The 16,658-nt window shown below is 41.8% G+C and overlaps 1 protein-coding gene and 1 long non-coding RNA gene across 3 annotated transcripts in view; one reads left to right on the forward strand and one right to left on the reverse strand.

Moving 5' to 3' along the window:
* LOC119088248 overlaps nucleotides 1–13,853 on the reverse strand; it is a 167,964-nt gene extending 154,111 nt beyond the window's left edge. The window contains exon 1 of the long non-coding RNA XR_005091882.1: nucleotides 13,643–13,853. This is a non-coding gene — a long non-coding RNA (uncharacterized LOC119088248). The remainder of the gene's footprint in view (nucleotides 1–13,642) is intronic.
* Nucleotides 13,854–13,957: 104 nt separating this feature from the next.
* Nucleotides 13,958–16,658, forward strand: part of Negr1 (neuronal growth regulator 1) — a 738,499-nt gene continuing 735,798 nt past the window's right edge. For both annotated transcript variants that reach the window (XM_028882947.2, XM_028882948.2), the window contains exon 1: nucleotides 13,958–14,526. In XM_028882947.2, coding sequence (XP_028738780.1) covers nucleotides 14,369–14,526 — 158 coding nt within the window. In that variant the 5' untranslated portion in view covers nucleotides 13,958–14,368. The remainder of the gene's footprint in view (nucleotides 14,527–16,658) is intronic.

Raw genomic sequence — 16,658 nt, forward strand, 5'->3', positions numbered from 1 at the left:
TTACTGCTTGGGGTCTCTACATGGAGTGCTGACACTCACTCATGTTGGTAAGGTTGGGTCTCTTTCCTCATCCTACTGATTCAGATATTAGCCTCTTCCTCAGGCAACCTGAAAAGAAATTCAGAATCCACGTTTTCCCAACTGTCTGTGTATCCTTCAGGACAGTCAAGTCAATGAATAGATCATCACAACAAATTACTGATCCAATTGTGAGTTGTTTGACCCTGAAATTCTGTGTTAATTTACTGTTGCTTTCATAGAGGACTCGGTGGCTAAAATACACTTCCCAATGATGTAATCATTTCCAGCTCATGCTGTCCTTTTACAGAAAAAAAAATCAAAGTTCAAAAATTATAATCCTAGAATAATCTTTACTTTCTTCTTTCAATAAAACAATCATTTTAACTAGCTATTCTCTTCTAGATAAGAAGATGAATTTCAAAATGATATATCCTCATGCAGAAGTCAAACTATGAACTCTATTTCTGTTTTTAAAAATGCCTACACTTATGTGAAATCAATTTTGTTTCTTGTTTTTCTGACTCTAATTTCACTAAACATCTCCAGGATAAATGGGCTGTTTCTAAAACAAGTTTTTTTTTTTTTATTCAAACTGCAAGCATTCCTAATTTACAAAAGATAGATATCCTTATTTCAGATTCTAGTTATGTTCATTAGTAAAATAATTAGTTTAATTTTGAGATGGCAGTTAGGCAATGAGGTGTATATAGAAAGGAATACATTAGCTGGAGGAGCATTGCTCTCTAAAATATATTATTTCTTTCTGATTATTTTATTCCTGGCTGTATTATTAGCTTATCACCAATTATTGGCTAATACCATCCTATTTTTTTAAGTTATGAATATGAACATTATTAATTTTATTAGTAACAAGAAACACTGCAAATCACATGTGAAATGTTCAGCATGTTCATTGATTCTCAAGTATGTGCCAAAAACTTTTAGTTCCTGCAAAACATATTTGTCATTCAACAGCTGGAAAAACTATTTCAGAGATTATTAGTGTGACTGATAGGGAAAAAAATTACAGTTTTATTCTAAAATATAAAGCCTGTGTCAAACTTTTACCTTTACAGCATCCTAGTTAAATTTTTAAAAAATATGTAAATTTTTTAAAAAATGTAAATGTATATTACCTTATAACTAAAAATTAAACAAGAAATCTAGCATCTATTTATGCTATAAACTAAATTTTCATATATATATACATATTTAATGGTTGAGTAAAACTAATTTCATGGAAAAATCAGGAGCTACCCTCATAAAATTAATCTTGCCCTCATGATATATGTAGCATTAAAAACATGCCATTTTAGTTTTTAATGTGACAAATAATTTACTTTTTAGTAATTTAATATTTTGACTTAAAGCTCTAGGATAATTGCATAGAATAGTAAAACATACTAATTTAGAAAAATAAACATTTCCAGAAATTCATGTACTAAAATATATATCTAACAGTTCCTTCTTGTTGAACAGTAGCATGTGGGCTTGTGTATAAACATTCTGGTAGATCAACTATCTATCAATGGATTGAACCAAACTCAAATTAGCAATCCTTGTAAGGCATCATTGCAAATGCCAATCAGCAAGGCCAGAGAAGAAGGCAAGTACCATTGCATGGTTGCATCCCATTACCAGCCTCACACAGCATCTCTGGTACGTACTGCTTTAAAGCATGCATGCATGCATGTGCTCACTGCAGCAAAACAGGGTGGGGCCATCCTCAAATGAATGGCAGTACTGTAGACTACTGAGCTCCATGTGCAGGGATAACACCTCGAGTGTCAATACAAGGTACATTCCAGGAGACAAATGTTCTGCCAAAGTTTACTTACAGCAATTCATCCCACTTTTGTAAATTGAAGCAAATTATTGAGGGGGAGGAGATATTAGTGGGAATAGATATTAATATGAAAATGATTTTAATTAGAACATACGAGTAGTTAGTAATCCCCTGAAATTATAATATGTAAATCATGATGTGTAGACATAGGATGTAGTCAACTTTCATTGTTGCGGAGTATCCACAAGAGAAGACAACTTGGACACAGGTTTAAGCCAATAGAACGTTTTTATTATCTGTCTAGGGGTTAGCAAATACAATGGGTGTTCAGGATCCCACTGTAGCCATGAGCCTTTCTCAGGGTTAGCTCTTAAGTGTAGATGAAATCTAAACGGTCTTATTAAATAAGAAACACAGAGCCAAATGCAGAGTTAAAAGCCCAAAAGTTCAGAGAACTAGGGAAGCCTTTAGCTTACCAGTCACTGCTGTCCTTCCCCTCAGAGAGAGAGATCTCCTGTGTGACCCATCTTTTTATTGCCTTTCTGTTCTACCTTCTCATTGGTTTTAAACCCAACCACATGATTTCCTCATCACTGCCTGTCTATTCATACCTCCAGGACTCTATGGTTCATACTGAGATTAAAGGTTCGGGTCACGGCTTGGCTGTGTCCTTGAACACACAGAGACTCTGTCTGCCATGGGATTGTACTAAGGGGGTATATGCTACCACCATGGGACTTCTGCTAAATGGCTTGCTTTTAGCTCTGACCCCCAAGCAACTTTATTAACATACAAATAAATTCACATTTCAGCACAAATAAAATATCATCATACTTAAGCACACACACAAAAAAGAATCCTGGGCTGACATACTTCAATTAACAGGAACAGTTAGCAAGAGGTGGAACTGCAGAAGTCAAAAAGCTTTAGAGACTTTCTCAGAATTATGGACTTTGATGAATTAAGTTTTTGTTTTCATTTCGGCAGGTGGTGCTATCTCTGTGCTGAGTTTTATGACTTGAATGATATTTCCATCGTGGAGTCAGTTGTGCTAAAGTCTGGGGGCTTATTAAAGTCTGGGGGCCTGCTTCATTATGAGACACTCCCACTACCCAAAGCTTATACCGCTCATATGGTTTATATCTTACCTGACCTCACAGTGACAAGCAAATGATCATTAATGTAAAGTATTTATCCCCTCTTATTTTTCAGAATTAGTATCAGGATTTTTAATGGGTGGCTTTGAAAGCTTTATTTATTATAAAATATAATAGACACATTTATGCCTTTTTAGACCACCATATCTCAGTAGAAAGTTATTTGACAAAAATCAATACCAGAAGAGAAAGCAAGGGCAGTAGTTGCTGACCACGTCCCATATTCTAATTGAGTGTTTCTGGCTGAGACCTGGCTTTATTCCTATGCTTGAGTTCTGCCATACCCCAATATATAATTAACAAAGTCATCAGGATTTAGTCTGTCTTGGACAGCTTCATTTTTACATACAGGGACATAAAATATGTATTATTTTAAAAGGACATCGTATGAGAGAGCATTGTTGTGATCCTGTAGAGCCATTATCAAGACCCTGAGTAGACTTTTCTCTGGCTCTGTGATTGTACAATTACCAAGATCACTAGGCAATGCCTGGAAAGCAGTTGCTGTGGTTCTGCAGAATACAAACATATCTCCTGTTTTCCCTAGAGAGGAAATGAGATGTACTATTAAAAGTAATGCATGCTCCTAACATAAGATATTAAAACACACAAACCTATCAGCAGAACACACAGGACTTGGAGAATTAGACCATGTTTAAATCTCACCCTGTAGAAATTCCTGCTCTTTGGTTTCTGACAATTGTCTCCACTTGATTTCCCACACTGGGTTCAGATGTTTCAGAATCCAAACAAGATACATGATTCAAGTACAGCCTTCCTCTGATCAAAATGGACAGAGAACTTCCTTGGCAATGAGGCATTCCTAGCTTTCCATCAGAAGCTCTGCTCCTCTCTGCAGGCTCTTGAGTGAGTTCTTATATCATTTGTAATTAAATTTTTATTCTTTTAAAAACAAGACATGGGAGGCAATATTAGACAAAAATTAAGTAAGATACCTCTTGCTACAGTGCTGGAGTGGTGCCTGGTACACAGTAAGTGCATAGTGCTGGTCAGTTCCTTCTCTGGTACCCTGCTTACAGCAAAAGTCAATTTTCACTATGTATTTGACTAGAATTTACCTAATAATAATAATAATAATAATACATGCTGGTTATTGACCACTCACTAGGTCACAATCTGCTACAAGTTGTGTGATATACCGCAATCAACCTATAAGGGAAAAGCTGGAGTTGCAGATAGTTATGAGCTGTGGAATGTGGGTTCTGGAAACTGAACTCTGGTCCTCTACAAAAGCAGTACACACTCTTCACCAAAAAGCCATCTCTTCAGCCCCTTCATATTCAGAAGGAAAGAAGGAAGAAAGGAAGGAAGGAAGGAAGGAAGGAAGGAAGGAAGGAAGGAAGGAAGGAAGGAAGGAAGTGACATGCTGGCTGACTTTATTTTTTAATGGCACAACCATATGCTGCCCACAAGAAATTCACCTCAGTAAACAAGTCTGAGACATACAATGACAGAAAGTGAAAGGATGACAAATAAACAATGGAATCCAAAGCAAGATGGGGCAGCTATGCCCATAACCATTAAGACCGAACTCAAGTCAAATTCAGTTAGAAGAGAACATATCACTCATTTCCATATGAGGAGAAATCCTTCAAGGAATATTCAGAATCTGTATATGTGATGAGACATTGTCTCTACACGTTTTTCAGTACCCCCCCCCACCTTAGTGCCCATCAGAGATAAACACATGAAGATCATGTGATGCACAGGCATGGTAGAGTAGTTTTCAAGGGTACAGAAGAAAAGAATCTTGTCATTTCAGGAAAATGGATATGTAGGTAATTATGTTCATCAAATTGTAAAAGGAATAAACAATATAAAGGTGCAATGAAAACAAAATACAAACTTTGAAGTTAGGAGAAACGGAATGGGGAGAAGGAAGGATGGAAAGTGGAAGAATGTAGCATGAAGAGTGTTGGAAAGAAAACATGCCATGTGGATGGGAAGGTCACAGTGAAAATGGGAGCTGTGTCTTTTCAGTTTCTGAACTCTTTCAGAATGTTCAGACATACGCAAGACATGCTGGTTACATTAATTACTTCAGTGAGTATTCCCAGCCCCTTCTCTTGTGTGTACATTGGGGGTATGGAGTAGCAGTGAATATAATGGGTTAGTTCTTAAGGGAGGAAGATTATTCTGGCCAGAAAGTTGTCCTCTCAAAATCCCTATGCTGAAGCCTCACTTCAATGTCTGTATTTGTCCACAGAGCCACCAAAAGGGCTCCAAATAATCAGGACTCCTTAAGCAATATGATCTGTCCCTACAGTAAGTCAAAGGCAGCTACCTGCCAGCAAGTAAAGGAAGACAAGAGAAACTCACCCTGTCAGACTGGTGTCTTTGACTCTCAGCCTCAAAACCATGAAAAACAAACTCATTTCTCTGCTTCTTCAACTTTGTTACAGTCACACTAGAAAACAAATACCTTAGCCCATGGTTGAGGGGCTAATATGGGTGAGAGCAGTCAGATCCTGGATTCTGATACATGTTGATGATTTGGGTCATTCCTCCCAATACTGTGTGGGGCTAGATATGTATGTGGCAGAATAATTTTGTGTGCTGAAGAGATTTTCTTGAAATAGTAGACTGTATGTGGGCAAGGGGTGTTAGGAAATGAATCTCTATTTAAAAGCAATGCTGAATTTTCAATTTACCCCTTGCCAAAATGAAGTAAAAATTAAAAGAATACAGACAAGGATTTATTATTTTCTTCCTAAAGAAGAAAACTTAGGACATGGGACACCTAGATGGTTCAGTAGCTAAAGGAGTTTGCCACCAAGGCTGATGGTCTATGTTTGATCTCCAAGACTCACATGGTGGAAGAAAAAGTTGACTCCACAAAGTTGTGCTCTGAGGTCCACACGCTCACATGCACACACCAAAATAAACAAAAAATGAAATTTAAAAAAAATCTTAGGATGTAATATAGTATCAATGAAGTATTTCCAAGCTTAGGGCTAGGGATGAGCTTCATTCTAGAGTGTTTACCAAGACACAGGTCCCTGGGTTTGATCTCTTGTACCCCTTTGTGTGCTTAGCATTCCTCTGGAAGTGGAAGTAGGAGGGCTAGATATTCAAGGTCATCTTCAACTACACAGCAACTTTGGGGCTAGCCTTGTTTACATGAGACCCAACTGCAGCACCACCACCCTCAACAATTTCAAACAATGTTTTGAAATATGTTTGTTATTAGTAGATAAATCAATTAATGATAATTTACTGTTGATTTCAACAGGAAGAAATGAATTGGGTATAATATGATGTTAAGCCAAATCCTGTTTATTAAGTAACTTTAAAATACTTTATGCCACAGATGTGACTAACAAATGTATTTAAATACATTTGTTACTTATGTTTATTGTATGCAAACACATATTTCAAACGAGTTAAGCAAAGTAAAATTTAGAGTTTGGTACATAAGTTGTCAGAGGAGGTAGTGGTTTTGAAATTTTTCCAAACATTTGTATCTGATTTGGCTTAAATCCTCTTTATTTCTCACCTGATTATACTTCTAATTGCTTCTATAATTAAATGGTGACAATTGTTCTATAGTTCACAAGATGATTTAGAGAATTTGCTGGTCATCTGTAGCAAGCTGTATTGAATAAGTACACAGGTGATACTGAATCACAAAAACATAAATGTAGCTCTTGTCAGGAAGCAGATCATTTTCTACTCCCCTGCTGTCCCTCCACTGCCCATTGAAAAGTTTGTGAAAATAATTCATCTGAAAATTTAGTTCTAATCTTCAAAAACCACATGAGGCCACACTGACAACTAATGCAATTGTATATAAATTTCCCAAGTAAGGGAGTCATTTGAGAAAGCCAAGGTTGGTTTTTAAACAATAACCTGGAACAGAAAGAGCGTTTAGTAAATTGATCCATTCTCTGCTGTCTCTGAGGACATGGGACAGAATAGCATCCCAAGTTCTGATGGCGTCAGGGTTTGCAAATTACATTACCCACCAGTGATCGAAGATCAGTGATAACTCACGAATCTAAATATAACTGACAGGCCAGAATGAGTGTAACTTCATGTCAATAGTTACAGAAATAAAGAACATTAGTTTTTTTGTCCAAAGTCATGCTTTATATGCCTTATGCAGAAATTGTGAGTTCTATGCAAATATTCATAAAGTGAGGGCTTGTGTCACATATGAAACTATTTCAATGTGTATAACACAAAAGTTTATTGAGCCCAAAAATAGTAAGTCTAAATATTATACATTATAAATAGCATGTGTGACTATTCAAGAAAATATGTACCAGAAAAGTAAAGTTTTATATTTTCTACTAAAATTAAAATTGTAGTTAATTCTAAGTATTCTCATTCTGAAAACCTTTTCTGACACTTTTATTATCTTTAACTTGTCCATATATATTATATACAAACTCACATGTTACAGTTCTAATAAAATTCTCCTTTAATTGACAGGAAAAACATAAATCCAGAGGTCACATAGATGCAAAATATTTTTACAGTAATGAAACAAGAAGCAGTTTTCAAGATTGCCTGTGCTTAGGAGCTGTATCCAGAAGAACTGGAAGCTAGAGAGTTAGTACTGACCGCCCAGGAATGAGCCTCCTCTGTTGATGAGGCCTACACTGACCATGACCTGCAGTGGCAATCCTAAATATTTAGCAATTAAACATAGGGTGCATCAGATTATTCTGGAAGAACCCTATAGATTGCACAGTATCCTATTTTTGTCTTGCCAGAGTTAAAGGGAGCCCACAGCCACAGCTGTCACTGGTTCTCCATCACAGAGCTGCTGAGGCTTATGGGAATGGAGGCTCACAGTCAGCTATGGAGACCTTACGTCCTGGAGGTATTGATGTAACACTTGGTTCACCACTCAGAACTTGTACTTTTTCATGTCTTTCTCTGCTGTGGGCCTTTCCTGAAGACACATGGTTAGAGTTGAGCTAGAGTGAGCTAGAGCTATTATGATGGACACAAAACAAGCAACAAGAGCGACAGAAACAAGTAGTAGAATATAACAACAGTATCAGTCATGTTTTCTTAGGAGAAAGATCTGAGCTGCTCACCCAGAGTCCAGCTTTATCTATTATTTTCTTCCTGCCATTGCCTTGTAAGAGTTTACATTTTGAATATCAGCTCATCATCAAATATGCAACTTGAACATACTTTATTCTGTAGACTACTTTCCATTTTGATAACTTTCAGTTTGAAAGCTTTTTAGAGTGATATCCTGCCAGCGTGTACTTTTGATTTGTCCTAAGACTGTGGTGTGCTGTCTCAATTAATGTCAAAGTAAGTACCAAGGATGTCTCCCTCCATGTTCTTTACTAGGGATAAAGATGAGTTCAGATCTTATATTTAGATATTTCATCCTTTTGAACTGATATTTTGCAAACTGTAAGAAAAAAAACCAACTTTATTCTGTTGGATGTGGGAATTCAGTGTTCCCAGCAGTATCTATTTAATTTTGGGGTACCATTGCTGAAACTTAACTTGGTGTATTTGTTTACATTTGTTTCTAGATACTTTACTGTTGCATCATGTAATGCACGTAACTGCACCGTACTGTTTTCACTGGCACAAGCCTATAACTTCCCATTGGAAGGTGCCAGGACACAACTTTGTTTCTATGCCCAATATTTATTAGTTGTGATGTTTACCCTTGCTGTCAACTGACTTGGTATAGAATCATGGGAGACGAAGGGATGTGTATTTCAGAGAGGAGCAGCTGATGGAGGAAGACCCATCCTGAATGCAGGTGGCAGGATCCACAGGCTGAAGGCCTGGATGCTGGAGAAGAGGAAAAGGTGACGCCATGGCAGCAGTGGTGCCACCTCACTGCCTCCCGGTGCCCTCAGCATCACCACGGCAGAGCTCTGCCCCCACTGCTAGGACTGGGCACCACTGGGCTATTTTGAGTAAAACTATGGAGGTAATACAGACAAAGTTCTTGGGAGGTGTGTGGTGCTGGCTCCAGGCTCCAGATTTGTTTTTATTAATAAGACCTTTTAAGATTCATGCTACATAACAATGCAGAAGTTTCTAGAATTCTTATGTTGAAAGGCCACAGTTATTTACTTTTGAACCTAGTTAAAGCAGTCATTTTTTTCCTTATTCCTTTTATGAAATTAGGAGCAGCAATTATTGCAGATGAAATTTCAAATTCCAATCAAAATGCCTTAAGTTTCCTCAGTAAGCAGTCCTCTTTTACAGATGCACAAAAATATAGAAATCTCCCCCCCCAAAAAAGATGAAGGAAACAGTCATTGTAAAGACAGAAAATGCACAGAATAAACATGTCTACATTGAGTAAGAACCCTTTGACAAAGTATGAAATAGAATAGTAACATAACATACTTATTTGAGAAAATATTTTTTTTTGCTTTTCAAAAAATAATTAAAAACATCAAATTTGTTGTTTTTGTTTTAGTTCATATATTGGATGCTCATATAGAATTTTGGAAATGAGAATATCATTAAGATTATTAAATGAAAGTTACGATTTTGTAGAACCCATGAAAATATGTAATTATATGTGAATTTAAATTAAATATGAAGTTAAATATCTCTCATCTTAAAAGCCAAAAGAATAAAAATTTTAGCATTTGAGAATTTTTTCTTTCACACTTAGAAGATTTCAGTTTAAGCTCTTTGGTGACATTTGTGGAGTCTCTCTGGAGAATGTTCTGGAACACTTTGGGAAGGGCCTGCTCATCATCCCCACCCACAGAATCGGCACATAGACCTCTGTGCTCTGACTCACTCTTTAGATCAGATGCCTCCACAGGTCAATAACTCCCCTCCCCTTTATTCAACGTTCATTCCCACGCTGCCACCCTGTAACTGTTGGTCCAACGTGAGACACACAGAGGCCCGGGGCGGCTCATCCTGGAAGGAAGCTCATTACTTCACTTCAAATACACTTCCTTTTTTTTAAAGAAGCCACAAAATGCGAACTTCTGTTATAGCTGAGACTTGTCACTTCAACTCCGACCTAAATCTAAGAGTGTCTCCACAAACCTACTTCGCAGAACCACACAGGAGCAAAACACACATTCCAGCACCGAGGAGAGGTGGTCACTGTATATGGTCAGAGCACAGTCCATGTGGGGTCATGGGAAGGTGTTCAGTTAGGGTTAACTTTTAAATCCTTCTGTGCTAACTGTTAAATCCCAACTGTCCTAATCAGGTCTCCTCAATGAATCAGAGCCAAGTGAGGAGTCTGATGTAATGAGGAGCCACAGAGCTTCAGAGCAGTGTGAGGTGTTGGCCACAGCTCTGCCTCCATGATATCGGAGAGCAGGAAGGAAAGCAAACAGATGTTTATACTTGCGAACTCTAGCCGAATGGCCAGTCCTTAGCTTGCAGGGATTTGCTTCTGTATGGCAGGATGTTTAGTAATGGCAGGGAATGGCAGCACAGTTGCCATCTCCTGGTGCTGTTAGCATTTACCTGCTGAGGTTGGGATGCCAAAGCAATCCCAGTCACCTAATTTCAAAACGTTCAGAGTCTAAGCTGAGAATCTTTAGAAAATAATCCCTAAAGCTTTTTTTTTTTCTTTTTCCGTTTCACAATGACTTGAAAATGCTTCGAACTTAAACTGGTTTAACTCAAAACGAATCACTAGGCAAGTCAGAAATCTGTTCGCCTATTTCCTGGCCAAGCAGGTCTCTGACTGACTCCTGCAGGAATTACAAAGTGTTCTTATTTTTAGTTCTTTCAATTAGATCCTAGGTCCTGTCCTGCCTAAAATTTTTCATGCACAGGGAGTAATGATCTAGGAGCTGAAGCTGGCTTTACCAGCTATCAACAAAAGCAAATAGAACAGTGAATTTCTATCCTATGTTTTCATAGTAGCAATCTCATTTGCACCACTGAATTCTAAAAGAAGACTCCAAATAAGTTTTATAACAGTTTTTTTCCTATACCATTGAGTGTTTAAAAATGTAGGTCAGAGGGGAAAAAGTGTAAATCAATGGTAAATTATTTGTCATCACTGTTTGGCCCCACATCTGTTCCAAATCAACTCCATATTGGTCATTATGAGTCTTCAAATGTGAGAGCTTGAGATTTAGAAATAGCAAAGCACATGATTACAAAGTAAGACATACAATTTCTGTCCATTTCTAAGACCTCTGGCCAAGGCTGTATTCCATGATACCCAGTCAGGGCTTCACCATCCAAAATGTTCAAGTCAGCGTGGTGGCTTTCCATTTATTTTACAGGTAGGTTTTCTCTACCATTTTCACTTTCTAACTTGGTTTTGCTCCAGAGTTCCCTCAAAAGGAGCCAAGAATTCCAGGATTTATATCTCTGCTGGGAAGAATTCTGGGACCTCAGAAGTAAATGATGGAAACGATGTAAAATCCTCTCAGATATGAACCCTCAGAAGGGTCCAGGTGAAAGCCGGCCATTACAAGCTGATAATTAGCAGAAATGCGCGGGGCAAGAGCAGCTACCTAGGTGCATTCTTGTGCTCCTTAATTGTGACAGACCTATAAAAAACTCTAATACCCGCACATCTATCCGTTCTGCTTTTATCTGGGTAGGTTCTGTAAGAGTTAATTGTTTTCTGATTATCGAATAGAAGCCGAGATAGAAACCAGAAACACGGAAAAGAAACTGGTTGCCTTTAAATAGAAGTGGCTCCAGTTTCGGTTTACAAGCCTGCCTGGTTGTTGTACATATTAAAATTGCTGCAGAGCTGAGTCCTGGGCCACAGAAATCCCCACCCCCATCCCCACCCCCACCCCCCACCCCACTCCCCCGCGCGCACTGAGGATGTCAGTCTCTGGGGAAAGCAGGCTCTCCCATCCTTGCATACAGTATCGTTAAACTTTGGCCCAACGCCAGAAGCTGATCCTTCTGCCTCTTTTCATTGGCGTCTAGTTTATCGATAGCGAAATAATACCGCATGGACCTAACGGGCCACGTAGTGGGAAGTCAGGTCTTCTAATACCTCGTTTGTCCTCGATAATTTTAGGCTTTATCCAGAGTGCACCGCCAAGAATGTTAAATGAAGTCCACGAGAGGAGAGCGTTCTCTAGGTTTCTGGCATCAGTATTAGCGGGAGGCTGCCATTCGACAATTATTTCCCTAGCACAGCAGACGGTAAAGAAAAATGTTTTCATTCATCCGCAAATGACTAACATTTTATTGATGTTTCGAAATGCGGCTGAATACTACCGCACTTTCAATTCCCGAGCGGGTTCTGAGAATTAAGCTTGAATACTAATCACCTCAGTAGTTCCTGCTGCAAACCCCGCGGTTAATTGCTGAGCCTCACAGGGAATCTTCTGCAGGGAGGTGATGTTGCTTAGAGGCTCCGGGATAATTCAGTCTGGGTGGTCTCGGGCGGTGGAAATTGCTAGCCCTACCCCATCTATCCTTGACATCGTGATAAATAAAAATAAAAATTAAAAAGCCGCCCTGGGTACCACCGACAACTATGACTCCCTGCCTGCCTCGTCAAGAGCTCAGCTTGGGGAAGGAAGCCGGATGGTGACCCCTGTAGAGATCATTGCTTCAGTGCGCTCTGCCGCGGGGCCCTGCTGGCGTTCAGAAAAAGGAGTTCAAATGAGCATCAGTGAAAGACGAACGTGGTGTTTTTTTTTTGTTTGTTTGTTTGTTTTGTTTTTAATACCGCTACAGGCGGAGGGTGGGGGAAGCCAGGTGGGGAGAGTCAGTTATTTCTAACTACCCATTCCCCCCACTTCCATTTTTGCTCCCAAACTCCTCACGGAGACTGGAGCCGCTGCCTTGGACTCAGATTCTCTCATTGATTTGCAAATCGCCCGGAAGAGATCTGAGAGGCTGAAAATGAGTGCCAAAAGGGAAGAAAATTAAAAATAAATAAAACGAGTGGACTGTGGGGTGACTCCATGCCACGGACCCTGCTTTGCCCTGACCTGGGCGTCGGCTAGCAGGATGCTGCTTGGGGAGATGAGGTTGTGCTGCTCAAAGAATGCGAGTCCACCCCAGCTGGAAGGTTGTTTAAAAAATACAACTGGGACTCCTTAAAGCCGAGGAATGTCTTGGCTTCACCCGAATGTGCGAGCCTTCCACCCAATAGGCTCAAATGGGTTAAACTGCCTCTTACATAACAGGACCGCCTAGCTCCACACAATTAAAACACTTGATTGCAGCCTTCTCCAACTCTGCATCCCAGCAAGGCCCGCCCATCCCTCCCAGTGCGCCTGCGTGCTGCGCGCGCCCCGGCCCTGCACGCGCCCTGCACACTCCATCTCCCTCTCATTCGCGCACACACACTCACGCACAAGTTAGTATCAAGACGCACAGAGAAGGGCAGGCGTCCTCCAGTCCGCACTGGCGGACCCACAGACGCGCTAGCTCTCAGCAGTAAGGCCGGTATCACTCTACTGTCCCTGCAAAGCCGCAGCGCCGCCACTGTCCCTGTCCACCTCCAAAGGAGGGTAAAAAGACATACCCCTAAAGACAAATAACAGAGGTAGGAAAAGAGAGAGACGCACAGAGAAAGACGAGAGGAGGAGCAGGAGGAGGAGAAGAGAGAGAGAGAGAGAGAGAGAGAGAGAGAGAGAGAGAGAGAGAGAGAGAGAGAACTAGCTAGCAGTTTTATTAACAGCGCGGTTAGCTAGTCAGGATTTAAAAAAAAAACACACACACATACAACAACAAAAAAAGCCAACTCACTCACAGTCTCGGGCGTCATGATGGCGCCGACCCCAACTTGAGCACTTTAAAGTCGGGGGCCCTGGGGGGCCCCGGGAGCTAAACGCACCGAAGGTCAGGCCGGGCCCCCATGCCCTGACTTCCCAGCCCAGCAGCCCGCACAGCTCTCTTGCTCGTGCTGCGAAGCCGGACCAGACCTCGGCGTAACCCCCGTCGCCCTAGCTTCCCTGTCCCTCTCTTTCCCTCTTTTTGATCTATCTCTTTCGCTTCTCGGCCCCCCTCCCTGCCTGGTCCTCCATCCCCGGGCGGGGTTGCTACGGAAACGGCCGCTTGGCAACGCGCGCGAGCCCGGGGGCCGCCGGCCGCTGCTGCGCCCCGCGCTGCCTGCGCCGCCTCCCGCGCTCTGCTCGCCGCCTCGCAGGACAGTGTGCGGCCGCCGGGGATTAGCCACGCTCCGGACGCGGCTAGGCGCCCCAGAGGAGGTGGAGCGCGGTGCCAGGGGGCGGGAGGGGAGGGAGGGAAGGCGAGCTGCAGACGAGCAGAAAGGAGGCGAGGCCGGGGAAAGAGGGAAACTACGCCCGACAACTAGGGAGGGGGCGAGAAAGAGAAGAAACCCACCCACCCACTCAGAAAAAGGAAAAGAGGAAAAAAAATCTCGTGTGGCGCGCCGCCTGGTTACAGGGCAGCCTCGCCAGCAGCAGGGGGTGGGAGCCGACGCTGCCGGAGAGCGAGCAGCCTGGCAGGCACGGACATGGTGCTCCTGGCGCAGGGCGCTTGTTGCTCGAACCAGTGGCTGGCGGCGGTGCTTCTGAGCCTGTGCTCTTGCCTCCCGGCTGGGCAGAGCGTGGACTTCCCCTGGGCGGCCGTGGACAACATGCTGGTGAGGAAAGGTGACACGGCGGTGCTCAGGTAGGGACCGCGCGCCCTCTCCACACTTGCCTCAGTCTATCTTTCTGTCCCCTTGCCTCTCTCTTGCTTTACACCCGGCGTGAATCCTGCTGATGCACACTAGCAAAACACCACACCTCTGGCTACCCACGAATGACCCTTCCTGGGCTCCTCCGACCCCGGGGCAGGGGGCTGACTGGACTGGGGAGGGAGGGAGACACTTTTGGGCAGTCCGGGTGAGGAGTGTGGGTCTTGAAGGAGGGGCAGGTGCCACTTTGGAAACGGGTCTCTGCTCTGCTGCCAGCGATACTCCAGGAGTCTGACAAGTTTACAGGGTTTGTTTCTGTTCACTCCGTAAGCGACTTTTCCCAACTGCTGCCTCCGAGCTCCATCTATTTTCCCTCTCGCTTGAACAGTAAGATCCAAATATTCCCAGTTCCGCTCCTTTTTTTTTTCTTTTAGCGGTTTTCTTTCCTTGTTTCTCCTTTCCCATGTCTCCATCCCCCTCCACTCACCCCTCATTGACTTCACTCTCCCGTTCCTCCCTGTTCTATTCTGTTTTGTTGGTACTGTTTCACACTCATTCTCAGTTCTACCACTGTCATTTCTGATTCACCTCCTTTCTCCAGCTTTCTCCCTCTCCCAATTTCTGGTCCTCATCATAGCCCTTATATCTCCCCTCCCAGACTCTCATATAGAGCCTCATCTCCCATGCACTTTTCTGTCACACCCACATGCGTGTTCCAGTACCATTTCCAAACCCTCATAAATCTCGATGTTATGAGCACACTCCCTCTCAGCTCTCCCATCCTCTCACACACTGGCACTTCCATCCTGTAAGGACCACTTCACGTTCAGATTCTCCCTTGGAATTTAAAAGGTGCACACTCCACACTCGCCACACACGTGCACCCCTGCCCCCACTTCTCTCCTCTCTGTCTTCAGTGGTACACCTCTTCTCTTCCCCTTATTTTCACTAATCTTGACAGCAGCGTGATTGCCATGAAAGGCTATCCTAGCCTGGTTTTCCCCATAAGCCAGCCACACTGCCAAGTGTGCCTGGGAAAGATTTCCTTTCCCATTGGATATAAATTGATGACCAGTAGTGCTTAGAGCTAAACAGGGCTCACTGCCCGGTCTTCTTCCTCCACTTCCCGTAGACCCACCTACACTGGCACCCCCCCACCCCCGGTTTGCTTCTCCAGTCTTCCTGAAAGATCTTCACTCTCTCCACTGGGTGGTAGTTTGCTTATGAGTACAGATTGCAGAGCCAGTATAATCCATGCATGTCGAAGGTGGGAAAAAACGGCACCTATTTCCTCTTAACCAGTGACGTTTTGCATTTCACAATGTGAGTTGGACTATGATTTGTAGCTTTTAAATTCTCTTGAGGCCAATTTCACAGATAAATTCTAATACATGTTAATAACGTGTTTCAATGATATATTATTCTTGTTGTGAATCTGAGATCACACCATAGTAGAATAACTTTTTATTTTTGACAAAGGTGATGGGCATTTTATCATGGAGCAGATGCAAATTAATCTCCACCCTTTACTTGTGATGTTGGTTTCTTTTAGAAGTTTGAGCAGCAGCATTAGATACAATCTCAAATTACGGAAACTAAAACGTTTCTATTTGAAGTAACAAATGGCTAACATGTGGCAAGCAGCACCATTTTCAGCCTGAAGGATCTGATCCTCACTCACATTCTGGTGATATATCTTGGCAATTCCTTTCTTAATGAGCAATTTAATAAGTGGTATGGTCGACTAAAGTGTGGGGATCATGCTCAACTTCCAGGAGACTGACAGGGTAGAGCTCCAGCTTGTGGGGATAATGCCTACCATGCTGAGGTTGGTGTGGTCCTTGCTTACTTTCAAGCTTCAGACCCCATCCATTTTGTGACATGTCCTGAGCTTCATAATATTTTACAGAACTCTTGACTCTCAAAACTTCTCATTGATATTAACCAATTTTCAAAGTCCTTTTTTGTCGCTTGAAGCACATTTTATCTGCTTTACTTTTTAATATTAATTTTATAACTATAAGAATTCTCCAGTTATTGAACTTTTAGATTATACAAGTTTTGGGGATGATTTATTATTTAGTTACAGGAAATTGCATCTTCATTAAAATGGTGAATATTGCTC

Source organism: Peromyscus leucopus, chromosome 6 (genome assembly GCF_004664715.2).
Source record: "Peromyscus leucopus breed LL Stock chromosome 6, UCI_PerLeu_2.1, whole genome shotgun sequence".
Classification (NCBI taxonomy): Eukaryota; Metazoa; Chordata; class Mammalia; order Rodentia; family Cricetidae; genus Peromyscus; species Peromyscus leucopus.